The sequence below is a fragment of the Chrysemys picta genome, chromosome 8 (genome assembly GCF_011386835.1).
Source record: "Chrysemys picta bellii isolate R12L10 chromosome 8, ASM1138683v2, whole genome shotgun sequence".
Classification (NCBI taxonomy): Eukaryota; Metazoa; Chordata; order Testudines; family Emydidae; genus Chrysemys; species Chrysemys picta.
The window spans coordinates 72,386,166-72,406,350 of NC_088798.1; the positions used below are offsets into that span (position 1 = coordinate 72,386,166).

At 42.4% G+C, this 20,185-nt stretch overlaps 1 protein-coding gene and 1 pseudogene across 32 annotated transcripts in view; both read right to left on the bottom strand.

The window, feature by feature from the left end:
- Positions 1-20,185, bottom strand: part of LOC101938858 (protocadherin gamma-C5-like) — a 415,891-nt gene that overhangs the window by 88,081 nt on the left and 307,625 nt on the right. Inside the window, exon 1 of one of the 32 annotated variants that reach the window (XM_065555805.1) lies at positions 9,909-12,099. The exons of 30 other annotated variants lie outside the window; for them this stretch is intronic. In XM_065555805.1, the coding sequence (XP_065411877.1) occupies positions 9,909-11,987 (2,079 nt within the window). In that variant the 5' untranslated portion in view covers positions 11,988-12,099. Of the gene's footprint in view, positions 1-5,088; positions 7,925-9,908; positions 12,100-20,185 lie in introns of those variants that run through there. One more of the 32 variants, XM_065555791.1, reaches the window with a different exon arrangement.
- LOC101938594 (protocadherin gamma-A4-like) lies at positions 319-2,896 on the bottom strand (annotated as a pseudogene).

A 20,185-nucleotide genomic window follows, 5' to 3' on the forward strand; every position in this document is an offset into this window, starting at 1 on the left:
GCAATGAAAAAAACAATCTTGAAATATCCCTACACCAATAACAGATAAATTTAATTATAATTATAGGTACAGTTCACCAAAAATAGACAAAGGTAGTGCCAGGTTTTATATCAATCGCTATTTCATCGGAATTGATTTAGAATCTCTGTTCTTTATAGCTCGGTACAAACATTAGTGTACACACACACCCATTTTATTTATATGTACTGACCAAATACTCCGCTGGTTACAATACCACCTAATCTAATTCCAAATGAATTACAAGTGCCTTTATTGGTTCCACACATGTATTTAGGCGATAAAACAGCGCGAAAAATATTAGCTCACCTGAACCGAGGTCTGATCCCCATTACTAATGTTTAATTCTTCAGTAACTAGAATAGGATCCTTTATCTCACAAGTCTGATCACTGGTCACTGCATTCGCATAGTTTGATTTGGGAAAGTTGAACTGCCTCTTTCTGGAGTCCGTGGTTAGCGAAACCTCATGTGAGTAGGAGTGAAGAAAAGCTCTGACTCCATCGAGCCCCACAAACTGTGAGACGGGAACTCCACTGAAAGTCACACTCGAGGAGTCAAACAGCTGCGAGTTTCTCCACCGGCGGAGCCTCAGGGTCAGTAACACTATGATAAAGGTAAAGAACAAGCAGGAAACGGAAGCCACAGCGATCACCAAATACAAGGTGAGGCTGGACTGGGGGTCTGCAGGAGCTGAGAGGCTGCTTAAATCGGAGAGGATTTCGGGGATGCTGTCAGCCACCACCACCGTGACAGTGGCCGTGGCAGAGAGAGGGGGCTGCCCGTTGTCCTTCACTAAAACCACCAGACTTTGCTTGAGCACATCTTTGTCTACAAAGTAGCGCGCCGTCCTGATCTCTCCGCTGTGGAGTCCCACAGAGAACAGCCCCGGCTCTGTGGCCTTCAGCAGCTGGTAGGAGAGCCAGGCGTTCTGCCCGGTGTCTGCATCCACCGCCACCACCTTAGTGACCAGGTAACCCGGCTCGGAGGAGCGAGGGGCCAACTCCACTCCCGTGGAGCCATCGGTGGGAAAGGAGGGGTGTAAGATGTGCGGAGTGTTGTCATTCTGATCCAGTATAAAGAGAGTGACGGAGACATTACTGCTGAGAGGTGGGGAACCCCCATCCTGAGCCTGCACTTGGAACCGAATCTCCCGGAACTGTTCGCAATCGAAGGAACTCAGAGCGTAGAAAGCCCCAGTCTCGGAGTTAATTGAGATGGAGGAGGACAAAGACACTTTGCTTCTGTCTCCTTCAATAATGGAGTAAGTGATTCTGGCATTTTCCCCCCAGTCGGGGTCATTCGCCTTCAGGGAGAAAACGGAGGCTCCTCTCGGGTTATTCTCCGTGATGTAGGCCGTGTAGGATGTTTTATCGAAGAAGGGGGCGTTGTCGTTCGTGTCTAAAATCCGGAGTGGGATCGTGGTGGCTGTAGAAAGAGGAGGAGTCCCATTGTCCGTGGCGGTCACTGTGATGTTGTATGCTGCCACCTGCTCTCTGTCCAGGGCTCGGTCTGTCACCAGACTGTAATAATTATCGAAGGGTTTCTTCAGCTCGAAGGGGAGGTTGCTGGTTATGGAGCACGTGACTTCCTCGTTCCCTGCGGAGTCTAGATCTTGCACGTTTAAAAGGGCGATCACAGTCCCGGGGGGAGAGTCCTCGGGGATCGAGCTGATGAGAGACCTGAGAGCTATTTCGGGAGCATTGTCATTCACATCGCTAACAACGATTACAATTTTCGATTTGTCGAAAAGACCTCCCCCGTCATGCGCTTGTACCTCAATTTCATATAATGCAGCTTCCTCAAAGTCCAGATTTCCCACAATAGTTACATCTCCTGTGTTCGAATCCAGTTGAAGTTTTTTGGAAGCTTTGTCTGTGATTTTTTGGAAAGAGTATTTCACCTCTTTGTTGACTCCTTCATCCAGGTCAGTGGCTTTTACTGTAACAACTGTGGAACCTTCAGGCACATTTTCCCAAACGCTCACTTTGTAGACAGGCTAGCTAAAAACCGGGGCATTGTCATTAGAATCGAGAACAATAACGCGGATTTGCGCAGTGCCGGATCTGACTGGATCTCCCCCGTCTGTGGCTGTGAGGATTAGATTGTGAACGGCTTGTTCTTCCCGGTCTAGAGACTTTTCCAGCACCAGTTCAGCGTATTTTATTCCATCAGATCGCGTTTCTACATCCAGTAAGAAATGCCTGTTACTGCTGAGTTGGTAGCTCTGGATTGAATTTAGTCCCATATCCGGGTCCTCTGCCTGACGCACAGAAAACCGTGATCCTGGCGCTGTTGTTTCACTGATTTTTAAATCTAATTCTTCTGACTGGAAGCTGGGAGCATTATCATTAATATCTGTGATTTCAACTTCGACCGGAAAAAGATTCATTTTATCCTCCACTATAACCTCACAATTTAACAGACACATTTCCATCCCACCACAGATTTCTTCTCTGTCTATCCTTTCCGTGACGTATAAATGGCCGCTCTTAAAATTCAAAGCAAAATACTGTGTCCTACCTCTGGAAACAATGCGAAGGGCGCGGTCTGAGAGCTGCTCTACATTCAGCCCCAGATCCTTTGCGATGTTCCCCACGGAAGAGCCTTTCTGCATTTCCTCAGGAATCGAATAGCGAATCTGCCCAGAAACTGCTTCCGAAACGGCAATCAATATAATGCAGAATAGGACGGGAGCTGTACAGTGCCGGAGCTTCTGTGCATGAGCCATTTCCTTGCTGATGTAGCGCCGCCGATTCTCTGTCAGGGAATGTCTCTGTTTGGATTTTATCTTTGGTCAAATATTTCCGAAGATATTGGGTACCAAATCAGCAGCCAATTTCAGCCAGTATCGTCCATCAATGCTTAGCCCAGAGTCTGATCTGTGTGTTCTGTGCTGTGTAACAGCGGGGCTGGGCTGGCTGGATCTCTCTTCGCGTTTCTCTCCCTGATTGGTGAACAGCGGCGCTCTGAGTCTCAACCAATTACTGCAGTAGCTCTGCGCTGGAATTTGTAGAGTTGTATTTATATTTGACATTTAATCTTTTAAAATATGCTACGTTCTGTTTTGTAGGTAAATAGGGGAGTCCAATATATCCCCAGAAAACAAATAAATTGTTGTCGGAGGCGAATCTGACTTTATTCCTTATACAGAGTTACTGATATATATTTGTAATTTTAATATGTTTTCTATGAATTACACATACATCGATTTTGCCAGAGTTATTACTCTCTCTTTATATGTGGCACTTCAATCTAACTGTGAATTTCATGAGAATTTCTCTCACTAACTGTGTAGTTGTAATATACTGATATCCTCGTTTCGTAACCTTGTACCTGACTTGTTAATCTGTCGCATTAAATAATATTTTGTTCACATTTCAGATATTTTGACTCAATCAAATTTGTCATTAATTCACTATATTCATTATCAGCTCATTTGATGACATAGAAATATAGGAGCCATACGAGCGCTATCATTGGGTAGGCTCGTCAAAAGGGTGATACAAAAATGTACTATAAAGTTTCACATTCAGTTTTATAATACCTATTACAATAAGAGGCTATTAGCTTCCTGGAAAAACTGCCACAAGAGGAATATATATAAAGTCAAAATACGAAAGGATACACGAGTGCATGTATGTACACAGCCAAAACACATACACAGACACGTATATATGTGATGTTAATATCAATTTGATAAATTGCAGAGCAATATGATTAATAAAATCACATGATTCTTCAATTTCTCATGCATATTTGACCACTTCAGCTGCACCCTGGCCACTGTTGCACCCCCTCAAGGAAATTTTCTAACATTCCAAACCGGTAAGATGCTTCAAGAATCTGAAAATTTGAACTATCCACTTTCCAGGGAAATTATGGACTATGCGCCTTCCCCTACCTCGAAATATTTAAACTGTTCCGAGACTTATGGTAGCTAATATTCAGTTCAGTCATAACTCAGGGACAGTTGGGTCCATATCTCTAACTCCTGGAGGGCTACAAGTAGATCTACGCTATTGCAAAGGAGTTTAACATTTCCAGTGGACTCTGCACTTGCTTAGGAGGGCTCTGGGCTCTGGAAAGTACAGAGAGCCGTCCTCCCAAAAATGCCAGTTAAATGTATAAAAAGGCTTTAAAATATCATTTTACGAATATTTATGGCTCCCTATGATCCCCTGAATATTTGGATTCACGGTAGCTAAGAGAACTTGGTGTGACAAGTGCAGATAAAGACAGAAAAATAGCCCTATAATAGTTTTTAATCGCTCAGATATTTGTAAAACACTTTCCTCCATGTAAATGATGTGCCATATCCAGAACACATTATAGTAATGTATTAAGGTTATATCATCACTTATTTAAGCTGACCTGCAAAATTTCCTCATCGCTCTCCCACTGGTGAATAACAAAGTCATAATAAAAAAACGTAGCTTTATATGATACCATATCCAAATATCATGCTATAAAATTCACAAGAAAGAGGCAAGACATTGGCCAAACCACAAGCGCACTTTCTATAATTGCGATTATAACAACTTCAAAACTTTTGGCACTTTAAACTTATGACACTTTTAACAAAGAACAGTTCAAAAGAAGCATATTGAAGAGTATTAATTAAAATTTACATATTAAAATTAAAAGGCTGTCCTATTTTTCTCTGGCGTTAGCAGAAGCACATCATACTGGCGAGCAGGTATATAATCTCGCTGAATAATGCACTTATTTAATTTAAATATTTTCAAATGAGACAAAATATGCTCGTTGGAAAGAGCGAATGGATTTGCAGTTAAGCAAGTCTACAGGGCCTTAGAATATTTGAGTTTTATCTTGTGCTCAATTGCAGATTTCCTCTCTGACATGCCTACGTCACTTATCTCCATTGTGGTGACCCTTATCCTTAAAATGGGGATAACTTTCGCCGTCATGCACCTGAGAACAAATTCTGAGACCGCAAATACTATGGCAATGGCGCAAAAGAAAAGTCTAATTACATTAAGGCAGTATTTCACAATGACTGCGTACTCTCTATAAAGAGAGCACATGAGGCATCAAAACAGAAACTCACCTCCCCAGCAGTCTCCGTCCCACCATGTAAGCTGCTAGCTCCATTGCCCATGAACACCGTTCCTGAGCTGTCACTGCACAGAATATTCCCGTCCATCTGCACATTCGATTTCAGGAAAGTGAAATCATTCTTCCTGGCGTCTGAGGACAAACACAGCTGGTAGGAATAAGGCCAAGTCCCATCTTCATAGTTGGGTGAAAACACCGTTCCAGTCTTGGAATAAGGCTCAGGACCAAAACACTGAAGTAATTTGGGTTTCCTTGACGTTCTCAGTTTCATAACAATGGCCAGTATCACTGTCAAGAGGAACAAAAATGAGATCAAAGCTAGAGCTACCACCAATATAATAGTAAAGCCAGACTGAGATTCCGAGTCACCCGATTGGTCGCTCATTTCCGGAAGAGCCTCTTGGAAGTTCTCAGCAAACACCAGGTTGAGAGTCACTGTGGCGGAGAGAGGCGGCTGCCCGTTATCCTTCACCAGGGTGACCAGCCTGTGCTTCACAGCATCGCTGTCCGCAAAGGCGCGGGCTGTCCGGATCTCCCCGCTGTGCAGCCCCATGCTGAAGAGCGTCGGTTCCGTGGCCTGGAGCAGGTGGTAGGAGAGCCAGGCATTGTGTCCTGAGTCAGCATCCACCGCCACCACCTTAGTCACCAGATAACCTGCCTCGGCCGAGCGAGGGACCATCTCGAACAAGGCGGAGCCATCGGCTCCCAGGGAAGGGTACAGGATGCGAGGGGCGTTATCATTCTGATCCAGAATAAACACCCTGACGGTGACATTGCTGCTAAGAGGCGGGGATCCGCCGTCTTGGGCCTTCACTTGCACTTCAAACTCCCGGAATTGCTCGTAGTCGAAGGAGCGCTGCGCATAGATAGCTCCGGTCTGGGAGTTAATGGAGATGTAGGAGGAGAGGGGCAGCTCCTGGAGGTTGCTGCTCAGGATGGAGTAAGTGAGTCGGGAGTTCCGGTCCAGATCCCGGTCTGAGGCTGCTACACTGAAAATAGAGGCCCCCGAGGGATTGTTCTCTGGCACATAGGCGGTGTAGGAAGGTTTCTCAAAGACAGGGGCGTTGTCATTGATATCCGAGATCTGCAACAGGATGGTTTTCTGGGTGGAGAGGGGGGGAGAGCCGTTGTCTGTGGCGGTGATTGTGATATTGTACTCCGGGGTCCTTTCCCTGTCCAGAGAAGATTCCGAGACGATTTTATAATAATTGCGAGAAGAGGACACTATTGTAAATGGCAGACTCTTTAGAATGTAACAGGTGACGTGTCCGTTTTCTCCGGTATCTCGGTCATGGGTTTTAATCAGAGCTATCACTGTCCCGCGCACTGAGTCTTCCGGTATTTGGCTGGACACGGATGTGAATGTCACTTCCGGGGCGTTGTCGTTCTCGTCAAATATTTCTATTTGAATTTTGCAGTGAGCAGTTTGTCCACCCCCATCCCTGGCTTCTACTTCCAGCATGTATGTGTTTGTTTCTTCAAAATCCAAATACTGTCTATTTGTAATTATTCCGTTCTCAGGATCTAAATGAAATACTGTACGAGCATTTTCCTTCGCGTTGCTGAATGAGTATGTGATTTGGGCATGTACCCCTTCATCCTTATCCGTGGCTTTCACCTGAAGCACTAAGGATCCCCGAGGTAGGTTTTCCCTCAGACTGACTTTGTAGATCTCCTCAGTAAATTCGGGAGGATTGTCATTGGCATCAGTGACATTAACCCTAATTTGAGCAGTCCCGGATTTGACTGGATCTCCGCCATCCACGGCCGTCAGGATCAAGTGATGGGAACTTTGTTTTTCCCGATCCAAAGATTTTTCCAGCACTAATTCTGGGTATTTATTTCCATCCGGGCTCTCCTTCACAACCAGGGTAAAATGCGGGCTCTTGCTGAGCTGGTAACTCTGTACTGAGTTGATCCCCGTATCTGGATCTTGCGCTTGTCGTAGGGGAAATCGCGTACCCGGTAGTGCTAACTCATTGATTTCTAATCCGATGTTACTCTTGATGAACCGCGGGGCATTATCATTAATGTCCTGGATTGCTACATTCACATGGAAAGCATTTAAAGGATTTTCCACCACCGTTTCGAGTGTCAGGACACAAAGGGGTGTCTCCCCGCATATCGCCTCCCGGTCTATCCTGCCATTCACATACAGGTTGCCATTTTCCCCATTCACACTGAAGTATTGCTTTTCCGAACTAACACGGAGCTTCCGCTGCTGCAGTTCTCTGGTATTTAATCCCAAATCCTTGGCGAGATTCCCCACAAGGGAACCTTTGGCCATTTCTTCAGGTATGGAATAAGGAATCTGCTCCGAGACCGCCCGGCAGAACAAAGAGAATAAGAAGGGAAACAACAGTACTTGCCGTGTGACTGCCCGGCTCGGCTCTCGGCGCCTGATTTCCATCCCGGTCTCTGTCAGATTTGCTTTCTCCTTTCCTTGTTTGTTTTGGTTACATCTGTTGTTTACTATCCCATCAGGGCAAAGGAATCCGCGGCAGAGGTGTAAACGTTCCCGTATTGTGTGTTCTAACGGCCGTTCCTTTTTCTTAGCCAAACTGTGAAGGTCTCTCTGCTGTTTCCTCTGCGATTTGCTCTTTGTGACGGAGCAATCACACTGCAGGAGGCTCGGATGGATCTCCGGCTCCAGCCCTGGCTCCGCATTGGCCAACAGCGGCACTCCGAGTCTCAACGGGAGAACTGCAATAGCAGCGATCTTATCAAGGCGCCGGTGCAGCTCTACTCACAATCATTCATGGAGGTTTTCTTGTTTTGTTTTGTGTTTTTTTCTTCTAATTTGCGTGTAAATGCAAAACATGTAGTATAGTAAAAACATTGCCGTGAAGTATAAACATCTGTGTTTCCTAATATAAGTATAAATGTAAAGTCTAAATGCTTTTTGAATACAGATAGAAACAAAGATAGATATAGATATGTGTGTGTGTCTATTTATTGATAGTGTAAAACTTAAAAATCTTGAGATTTCTTTGCCTTTGTTTGCATATATGTTTGCGTGTATGTGTGGGTGTACGTCTTGGTGTGTGTCAGTGTAATGAATATGTACAAGAACAACAATTTCCATGTAATAACCACATCCTCCGCAAACACTCCTATGGGTGAGATTCTGCTAAGCACAGTTCCAAAGCGTTTGACAGAAAACAATAGTTTTTAAACCCAATAGCACGAGTGATTGCGGGTTCAGAATATAAATCTAAACTCCCGAGCAAATCTATTTTCGTGGTTAGCCCTTATTGTCACTTTTAGGTTATCTTTCCTTCGAAAGTAATCTGCCCACTCACAATACAATGGTTGTTTCTAAAAAGTACTAAGAAAATTTCTCTTGAGTTGAACTATAATGAAAAACCAGGTGCTTTTCACTCGTAGAACCGCGCTAAAGAACAGTTTAATAGTTTTCCAGACATTCCAAAAACTAAACATGAATGGAAAACTTAAATGAGTCCTAGAGAGCCAATGTATTCAAAGTCTTCCCAGTGATACAAAGACAAAGGAGACCGTCAAATAATGTAAGTATAATCACGTGCCCACTATTCAAACATATTTGAGTTAGCCTTTCTCTGATTGCTTTAGACAATGTGCTATGGAAACATATATTACTATTTTAATAAAAAATTACAATAAATGTTAGAATCTTTTCTTTTATTGGACTAACTTCTGTTGGTGAAAGACACAAGCTTTGGAGTTTACCAAGAAGAGTTCGCTGTAATCTCGAATGCTTGTCTTTCTCACCAACGGAAGTTGGTCCAATAAAAGACAATACTTAACCCATCTTGTCTATCTAATATACTGGAGCTAACTCGGCTACAACACCGCATAGAGAATGTTTTCTGTGCCAACTACATGCTATAAAAACATATTACTGTAATGTGTCATCAATTTCTCTCAAATTCTCAAGGCTCAAATATAAGACAAAAGAACATTATTGTTGCAGGAAATTTAAAATAATGTTTAAATAGTCCAGGGATCGGCAACCTTTGGCACGCGGCCCGCCAGCACATCCCTTAGCCCGCTCAGCTTCCCGCAGCCCCCTTTGGCCCGGAGCAGCGAACCGCGGAAAGTGGGAGCGGCGATTTGCCAAAACTGCCCGGCCTGCCAGGGTGCTTACCCTGGTGGGCCGCAAAGGTTGCGGATCCCTGAAATAGTCTCTTAATCAAACATTTACATAACTTTAGCTTCATGATCATGCATTTCTACCCTGCATTATTTGTAGTACGGAAAGTCAGATGAAATCATATTTGGAGTTAAATACACTGGTTTATAAAAATAAGTTAATATTGAGAACTGTGTGGTCACTGAAATATTTTGCCTTTCAGTAACATTCTTATTCTCTCTGAAAATCTATGTTTCTGACAATATAGGAAAATTCCCTTACTTTGTAATATCTCACGTAAGGTAACATATATAGTATCACAGATTAAAGGCAGATTCAAGTTTTGAACAAATCACCGTTTCATGAGAACTTCAAAAGGGAACTAGGAAATCTGTTTTCTAAATGGGTTCACAATGTAAATATTATTACACAAAATATATTTATATATACATAGCCGTCCAATACTCTGAGGACAACATTGACTCCAAACTCAATTCCGAATAGCATGCCAGAGTATGGTTCGGATGATCAAAGCTTTACAAGAAAAACATCTAGTATAACCGAGACTCTCTCTACGCCCCCCGCCAGATTCTCTCTAATACAGGCCCCCAAATACTTGATGCACTCAGTAATTCTCTAGCGATTAACAGCTACCTATATTTACAAATATAAATCACAAGATTAAGCAGATATTAGCTGACCTGAATGGACGTCTGATCCATGTTATTGTCTAACTCTTCAGTAATTAGAATAGGATCCTTTATCTCACAAGAGTGCTGACTAGTCAGAGTATTTGCATAGTTTGATTTGGGAAAGCTGAATTGGCTCTTTCTGGAGTCCGTGGTGAGAGAATCCTCATGTGAGTAGGAGTGAAGAAAAGCTCTGACTCCATCGATCCCCATAAACTGCGAGACGGGAACTCCACTGAAAGTCACACTCGAGGAGTCAAATAGCTGCGAGTTTCTCCACTGGCGGAGCCTCAGGGCCAGTAACACTATGATAAAGATAAAGAACAAGCAGGAAACGGAAGCCACAGCGATCACCAAATACAAGGTGAGGCTGGACTGGGGGTCTGCAGGAGCTGAGAGGCTGCTTAAATCGGAGAGGATTTCGGGGATGCTGTCAGCCACCACCACCGTGACAGTAGTCGTGGCAGAGAGAGGGGGCTGCCCGTTGTCCTTCACTAAAACCACCAGACTTTGCTTGAGGGCATCTCTGTCTACAAAGTAGCGCGCTGTTCTGATCTCTCCGCTGTGGAGTTCTACAGAGAACAGCCCCGGCTCGGTAGCCTTCAGCAGCTGGTAGGAGAGCCAGGCGTTCTGCCCAGAGTCTGCATCCACTGCCACCACCTTAGTGACCAGGTAACCCGGCTCGGAGGAGCGTGGGGCCAACTCCACTCCCGTGGAGCCATCGGTGGGAAAGGAGGGGTGTAAGATGTGCGGAGTGTTGTCATTCTGATCCAGTATAAAGAGAGTGACGGAGACATTACTGCTGAGAGGTGGGGAACCCCCATCCTGAGCCTGCACTTGGAACCGAATCTCCCGGAACTGTTCGTAATCGAAGGAGCGCAGAGCGTAGAGAGCCCCAGTCTCGGAGTTAATGGAGATGGAGGAGGACAGCGGAGCTTCCTGGATCTGACCCTCGGTAACAGAGTAGGTGACTCTGGCGTTCTCTCCTTCGTCGGGGTCATTGGCCTTCAGGGAGAAAACGGAGGCTCCTCTCGGGTTATTCTCCGTGACGTAGGCCGTGTAGGACGTTTTATCGAAGAAAGGGGCGTTGTCGTTCGTGTCTAAAATCCGGAGTGGGATCGTGGTGGTTGTAGAAAGAGGAGGAGTCCCATTGTCCGTGGCGGTCACTGTGATGTTGTATGCTGCCACCTGCTCCCTGTCCAGGGCTCGGTCAGTCACCAGACTGTAATAATTATCCAACGATTTCCTCAGCTGGAAGGGGAGGTTGCTGAGTACGGAGCACGTGACCTTTCCGTTCTCTCCAGAATCTAGATCTTGCACATTTAAAAGGGCGATCACAGTCCCGCGGGGAGAGTCCTCAGGGATCGAGTTGACGAGAGATGTGATTGTTAATTCTGGAGAGTTGTCATTCACATCGCTAACAACGATCACAATTCTGGATCTGTCGAAAAGGCCTCCCCCGTCATGGGCTTGCACCTCGATTTCATATAACGCAGCTTCTTCAAAGTCCAAGTTCCCCACGACTATTAATTCTCCCGTCCTTGAATCCAAGTGGAATATCTGTGAAGCTTCATTAGTTATCTTTCTGATTGAGTATTTTACCTCTTGGTGTATTCCTTCATCGGGATCAGTCGCTTTCACTGTCACCATCGTGGACCCCGCAGGCATATTTTCTAAAACATTAACCTTATAGACCGTCTGACTGAAAACTGGTGCATTGTCATTAGCATCGAGAACAATAACGCGGATTTGCGCAGTGCCGGACCTGACTGGATCTCCCCCGTCAGTAGCTGTGAGGATTAGATCATGAACAGCTTGTTCTTCGCGGTCCAGAGACTTTTCCAGCACCAGTTCGGCATATTTAACTCCATCTGATCCGGTTTGCACGTCCAGGGAGAAATGCCTATTACTGCTGAGGTGGTAGCTCTGGAGAGAATTTATCCCTAAATCTGGATCTTGCGCCTCCTGCAGGGGATACCGCGATCCCGGTGCCGTTATCTCGCTGATTTTTACTTCCGATTCTCCCGCCTGGAAGTTGGGTGCATTGTCATTAATATCTGTGATTTCAACTTCAACTCTATAAAGCTTCATTTTTTCTTCAACAATAATCTCAAAAGTTAACAGACACTTCTCGATCCGGCCACAGATTTGCTCTCTGTCTATCCTTTCCGTTGTGATTAAATGGCCGCTCTTAACATTTAAAGCAAAATATTGCGTCCTACCTTTTGATACAACGCGGACTCCGCGGTCTGAGAGCTCCTTTATATCCAGCCCCAGATCCTTTGCGATATTCCCCACAATGGAACCTTTCTGCATTTCCTCGGGAATGGAGTAGCGAGTCTGCCCAGAAACTGCCTTCCAAACGGTAACCAACATAAAGCAGAACAGGGCTCCCCTTTTGCAGTGCTGGCGCCTTTGAGTTTCTGCCAATCCCATGCTGATGTGGACACGCCACTGATTCTATGTCAAGAAACGTGTCTTGATTCTGTATTTGATCCCCTGATTCTGGTAACGTTGATAGTTAAACCAGAGTCAGTTTTAGGGAATATCTGCCTTTGCAATGTTCAGTCCAGACCTATTGAATGTGCTTCTGATCTGTCAGCGTTCAGTGCTCTGTAACTGCAGTGCTGGACTGGCTGGATCTGTCGTCGCGTTTCTCTCCCTTACTGGTGAACAGCGGCGCTCAGAGTCTCAACCAATAACTGCAGAATCTCCTTGGAATTTTTGACGGTATTTTCACTGGATGGTTAACGCTATAAATATGCTGTTTTCTCATTATTATGTACGTTTTCGTCTGAGGTACACACAAGGAGTAAGAATTTTTGTTGTACTGAATCTGACTTTATTAGTTATAAGGATTTAGTGATTGAATTTTGTTTAAATTTACTATGCTTGATTATGAACTACAGATACATAGCTTTGTCCAGAGTTATGCATATTGTAAGTGTATATGGATATGTTTCTCCAATCTGATTCGCCTCTCTGCATTCGACCCTGGTGGTGCGTTGTGCAATTGCTGAATGCTAACATCTTTGTAGTAATCTTATATCTGATTTTTACGTCGCTAGATGTATTTCAATTTTTTTCTATATCTGACTTGTTCATTTTGTCGCTCAAGCCAATATATTCATATTACTGCACTATGGATCAAATATTAATAAACGATTCAGGAGCGCTGTCAATGAGTTGGCTATATCTATTCTGTGATATACAATAATTTGTACTCCATATATTTACAAGTCTGGCAATTTTCATATTGAGTTTTATAATATTTAAGACAATGGGAGGTTATTGCAAATGGTGCTAAAAGAATGCTACTTTAAGAAGCATATATATTCCAATAATGCACACATTTCGAATATCAAATCACATAAACACAACACACAGGTAGTAGTCATACAATGTGATCAATTGCAGAGACAGATGGTGAGGAAAATCACGTGATTTTATCGTTGGTTATACACCTTTGATCGCTCTGCCCACTAATGCACCTCTTCCAGGATAGCGTTTAATATTACAAACCTATGAGCAGTTTAAAAACAGTATTTTAAAACTATCAAAGAGGCAAAGAAATATTTCCTTTCCCCCTCTACAGTGATATATGTCCTTATCGTCCACAAAAATAAAATAAAAACACGTGACCTAGACCCAGGGTAGTCAATAGTCAGTCATACACAGATACTACTTTGAAGAACCCATATCGTGAATTGCAAGAAATAGGAGCACTGTCTGTGCTGCAGAAAAGGAGTCATAACATTCTAGTGGTACTCAGTCCTTGCTTCTAGTTTTGGAAAGAGTAGAGAAACTAGCCCTTAAATATTACATATTCACATTTATATACAAAGACTTTAAAAAATATATTATCTAAATGTTTAAGGCATCACATGACCACTGAACATTTGGCCTCATAGTAACTAAGGGAGCCTGGCTTGACAGAGGCAGGTAAAGAGAAAAAAATAGGCCCAACAAAATTTTTAACAAATTTTCCCCTTATAAGACATGTGGCATGGACAGTTACAGGAAGAGGTGTTTTAATGGTTTTATCATCACTTCTTTGGAATGACACATGTAACTCTCTAATGGCCTTGCCACTGTTACGTAAAGTGGCCATCACAAACATATGCAGATAAAACCTTCATAACACACCATAACTTCATGTTATATAGGTGATATGTAAGAGGTGAGAAACTGGTGGAATAATAATAATCTCTTTATATATTTGTAACTAACCTGGTTCCTTTTGAACTTTAAAAAAATTGGTTAAAACTATAGTAGAGAATAGAATTATCAGACACATAGATGAACATGATACATCTGGGAAGAGTGAAAAGGGCTTTTGTAAGGGGAAATTATTCCTCACCAATCTATTCGAATTATTTAAGATGTCAACAAACATGCGGACCAGCATGACTCAGCTAATACAGTCTACTTGGACTTTTAGAAAGCCTTTGACAAAGTCCCACACCAAAGACTCTTAAGTAAAGTAAGCAGTCTTGGGATAAAAGGAAAGGCCCTCTCTTGGCTCAGCAACTGTTTAAAAGATAGGAAACAAAGGGTAGAAATAAAGGTCAGTTTTCAGAATGTAGAAAAGTAAATAGTGGGGTCTCCCAAGAATCTGTACTGGGATCAGTGCTGTTCATAGGGTGACCAGATGTCCCGATTTTATAGGGACAGTCCTGATATTTAGGACTTTTTCTTATATAAGCACCTATTACCCCCCTCCCCCCCCCCCACACGTCCTGATTTTTCACATTTGCTATCTGGTCACCCTAGCTGTTCAACATATTCATAAATTATTTGGAAAAGGGGGTAAACCATTTGCAGAGGCTATAAAATTCCTAAAGGCAGTTAAATCCAAAGCTAACTATGAAGAGCTACCAATGGATCTCATAAAACTGGGTGATGGGGCAACAAAATGGCAGATGAAATTCAATGTTGATAAATGCAAAGTAATGCACATTGGAAAAAATAATCCCTACTATACATACAAAATGATGGGGCCTAAATTAGCTTTTACCATTCAAGAAAGAGATCTTGGCATCATCATGGACAGTTCTCTTAAAACTGCAGCCAATTAGTTCCTTTTAGCATCCATTTATCATTGTGCTATTTGCCATTTCATACATAATCAATGTAGGCTAAATAGACTGAAATTGTAGGATTGCAGAAGTATAAGACTGCAAGTATTTAGGAATGATGACTGTGTATTAGGTAAAAACAGTGAGGAGTCCTTGTGGCACTTTAGAGACTAACAAGTTTATTTGGGTATAAGCTTTTGTGGGCTATAACCCAGTTCATCAGATGCATGGAGTGAAAAAAAGTAGGCAAGTATAAATATATAGCAGATGAAAAGATGGGAGTTGCCTTACCAAGTGTGTGTGGGGGGGGTCAGTGCTAATGAGGTCAATTTAATTAGGGTGGACGTGGCCTATTCCCAACAGTTGACAAGAAGGTGTGAATATCAACACAGGGGAAATTATTTTTTGTAGTGACCCAGCCACTCCCAGTCTTTATTCAGGCCTAATTTGATGGTGTCAAGTTTGCAAATTAATTCCAGTTCTGCAGTTTCTCCTTGAAGTCTGTTTTTGAAGGGTTTTTTTTTTTTTTGAAGAATGGCCACTTTTAAGTCTGTTATTGAGTGTCCAGGGAGATTGAAGTGCTCTGCTACTGGTTTTTTACTTTTACAATTCTTGATGTCTGATTTGTGTCCATTTATTCTTTTGCATAGAGACTGTCCAGTTTGGCCAATGTACATGACAGAGGGGCATTGTTGGCACATGATGGCATATATCACATTGGTAGATGTGCAGGTGAACAAGCCTCTGATGGTGTGGCTGATGTGGTTATGTCCTATGATGATGTTCCTTTAATAGATATGCAGACAGAGTTGGCAACAGAGTTTGTTGCAGGGATTGGTTCCTGGGTTAGTGTTTTTGTTGTGTGGTGTGTAGTTGCTGGTGCGTATTTGTTTCAGGTTGGGGGACTGTCTGTAAGCGAGGACTGGCCTTTCTTCCAAGGTCTGTGAGAGTGAGGGATTGTCCTTCAGGATAGGTTGTAGATCCTTGATGATGTGCTGGAGAGGTTTTAGCTGAGGGCTGTAGGTGATGGCTAGTGCATTCTGTTACTTTGTTTGTTTGGCCGGTCCTGTAGTAGGTGACTTCTGGGTACCCTTCTGGCTCTCAATCTGTTTCTTCACTTCCCCAGGTGGATATTGTAGTTTTAAGAACGCTTGATAGAGATCCTGTAGGTGTTTGTCTCTGTCTGAGGGATTGGCGCAAATGTAGTTGTATCTTAGGGCTTGGCTGTAGACACTGGATCATATAATGTGGTCTGGATTAAAGCTGGAGGCATGTAGATAAGTATAGTGGTCAGTAGGTTTCTGGTATAGGATGGTGTTTATGTGACCATCGCTTATTTGCACTGTAGTGTCCAGGAAGTGGATCTCTTGTGTGGACTGGTCCAGGCTGAGGTTGATGGTGGGGTGGAAATTGTTGAAATCCTGATGGAATTCCTCAAGGGCCTCCTTCCCATGGGTCCAGAAGATGAAGATGTCATCAATGTAGCGCAAGTAGAATAGGGGCACTACGGGACGAGAGCTGAGGAAACGTTGTTCTAAGTCAGCCATAAAAATGCTGGCCAACGAAAGCTTATGCCCAAATTAATTTGTTAGTCTCTAAGGTGCCACAAGGACTCCACATTGTTTTTGCTGATACAGATTAACACGGCTACCCTTCTGAAACCTATGTATTAGGTATATAAGTAAAACATGGCTGGAATGCAAGGGTTACAGGCTGAGGCCTGTAAGATTTTAGTTTAGCCATACTAGGCCTTGAGCTTAAGAATGCTTGACATGAGTGGGGGACATAGGAATAACCCTATGCCAGTCAGGTTAAGAGATTACTGTGAAAGATATGCTAATAGGTAATGTTACAGAAAACTAGATTGCAATAAACCGCAATGAACTGTGCAAGATCACGAGACACCTGATTGTAATATCATGGAATGTCCTATCCTGACCACAGGGTACATGTTGTGCATAGATACTAATGAGAATAAGAGGAACTAAGAAACAATCTATGAAAAACTTGACACCCCAATATTCATAAGCTGTGGAAGTACAGATAAGGAAAAGAAGTATATGTATATGCATAAGGTGTTATGCACGGTCAGAAAAACAATACAAAAGAGGTTCACTGGTTGAGAAAAAGTGGGATGACCCCAAGGGATGACCCCCACGGGACAGCCCAAGCAGGAACCATATGTCTGTCAATGATTGTCTGTTGAGAGATCAATCAGACCCTAGAATATCTTTGAGGATGTGAGTATGACTACAGTTTTAGTCATTGCATGTTTTTTGTATGATTTATATATGCATACATCATTGTAACTTTACTTATTGCTTTAATAAAACTTGTAGTACAGATAAGACTTTTTACTTGTGGTCATGTCTGTGGTCACTATCCTTGAACTTTGTGTGTTCCTAGAGTCTCTAAATTTGAGAGAAACGGAAGAGAAGATTTTCAGTCTTCTGAACTTGAAAATGTAGCAACAGGAGCTGAACTCATGGTAGTTTAATACAAATTATTAAATTTAATTTAAAGAAATAAAAAGTCTACAAAACATCTGCTCAATGTGCAATGTGCAAAAAGGCTAACACAATGTTAGGAACCATTAGAAATGGGATAGATAATGAGGCAGAAAATATCATAATGCCACAATATAAATCCATGGTACACCCAAGCCTGAAATACTGCATGCAGTTCTGGTTGCCCAATCTCAAAAAAGATATATTAGAATTAGAAAAAGTACAGAGTAGGGTAACAAAAATTATTAGGGGTATGGAATAGCTTCTGTACCAGGAGATATAAAGGAGTTTAGAAAAGAGACAACTGGGGTGAGGGAGGATAGAGGTATGATAGAGGTCTATAAAATCATGAATGGTATGGAGAAAGCGAATAAAGAAGTGTTATTTACCCCTTCACATAACACAGTAACCAGGGGTCACCCAATGAAATTAATAGGCAGCAGCTTTAAAACAAACTTAAGGAAGTACTTCTTCACAAAATGCAGTCAATCTGTAAAACTCACTGTCAGGGGGTGCTGTATAAAGCCAAAAGTATAACTGGGTTCAAAAGAGAATTAGATACAGTCAAGGAGGAAAAGTCCATCAGCCACGATTAGCCAAAATGATCAGGGATGCAACTCATGCTTTGGGTGTCCCTGAACCTCTGCATGCCAGAAGCTGGGACTGGATGACAGGGGATGGATAACTTGATAATTTCCCTGTTCTGTTCATTCCCTCTGAAGCATCTGGCATCAGCCACTGTCAGAAGAAAGGATATTGGGCTACATGGACTATTGGTCTGATCCAGTATGGCCATTCTTCTTATTATTATTATAAGCTAGGAAGATTTCTGCTAAAGAAGCAATTCAATCATCTTGCTTTTTAATCTTTATCTTCAATAAATTTGCATTAAGACTTTTCTCTATCGTTACAAAAAGTATATCTTATTGGAGGAAAATAAATACTTCTGGATAATACAGTTATTCCAAGCAACTTCTTTGAAATGAAAGATAGGATGTTCTTCCATTACAAGAGGAGTTGATTTGTAGACAAAGCACTGGACTCAGACTTGGGAGGTTCGAGTTCTATTTCTTCTCTGTCAGAGATTTCCACTCTGATTTGTGGCAAGTCATTCCCCTTGTATTCAACTCCTCCCAGTAAAATGGGTAATAACGCTACTCTAAATTGCTGGGGTGTTTTGTGGACAACATCACTAGAAGAAAAGACATTTTAGACTTGATTCTGACCAACAGAGAGGAATTGGTAACAAATTTGAAGGTGGAAAACAATGTGGGTCAGAGTTATCATGAAATATATCATTTCATGATACTAGGGAAAGGAAGGAGCAAGAGCAGGAGAATAAGGACAAAGGACTTCAAGAAAGCAAACTTTAACAAACTCAGAGAACTCATAGGTAAGGAGAAGAAAATCTAAGGGAGAAAGGAGTTCAGGAGAGCTGGCAGTTTCTCAAGGAGACAATATTAAAAGCACAACTGCAAACTATCTTGATGCAAAGGAAATATAAGAATAAGGCACAAAATAAGTTATTCCAAGAAAGAGACTTCAAAGTCAATAAAAAGTGGGTCTTTTAATACATTAGGAGCAAGAGAAATACAAAGGAAAGTGAAGATCTTCTACTTAATAGGGAAGGAGGCCTAAAAACTGTTGACATCAAGATGGCTTAGGTATTTAATACCTATTTTGCTTCAGTCTTCACTAAAAAGATGAATGGTGACTGTGATGTTGCACTCCATATGATTTTATGAAAACATGCTAATTAGTGTGAATATAATGTAACTGGAATATGCTTCATGCAAAAGGTCTCTTGTAAGGTATCATTACAACATACTGAGTATGGTCATTCTATTTGTATAAATGTATCATTCTTGTATCTGAACCTATAAATCTGAAATATAACTCTGAGGTCTATTGTAATTATGCAAAGTGTGGGCCATTAATGGTGGTTTGGAATCTTAATGGCTCCCATCAACTAGGACAATTGATTGTTGTCATAACTATAAAGGGAAGGGTAATAGCTGTCCTGTGTACAGTACTATAAAATCCCTCCTGGCCAGAGACTCCAAAATCCTTTTCCCTGTAAAGGGTTAGAAGCTCAGGTAACCTGGCTGGCATCTGACCCAAAGGACCAATAAGGGGACAAGATACTTTCAAATCTTGAGGGGGGGGGAAGGCTTTTGTTTGTGTTCTTTGTTTGGGAGTGTGTTCGCTCTCGGGACTGAGAGGGACCAGATATCAATCCAGGTTCTCCACATCTTTCTAAACAAGTCTCTCCTATTTCAAACTTGTAAGTAAATAGCCAGGCAAGGCGTGTTAGTTTTCCTTTGTTTTCTCAACTTGTAAATGTACCTTTTACTAGAGTGTTTATCTTTGTTTGCTGTACTTTGAACCCAAGACTAGAGGGGAGTCCTCTGAGCTCTTTAAGTTTGATTACCCTGTAAGGTTAATTTCCATACTGATTTTACAGAGATGATTTTTACCTTTTTCTTTAATTAAAAACCTTCTTTTTAAGAACATGATTGATTTCTCCTTGTTTTAAGATCCAAGGGGTTTGGATCTGTATTCACCAGGGAATTGGTGAAAGGTTTCTCAAGGCTTCCCAGGGAGGGAATCCAATTGGGAAATGGTGGCAGCGGACCAGAGCTAAGCTGGTAGTTAAGCTTAGAAGTTTTCATGCAGGCCCCTACATTTGTACCCTAAAGTTCAA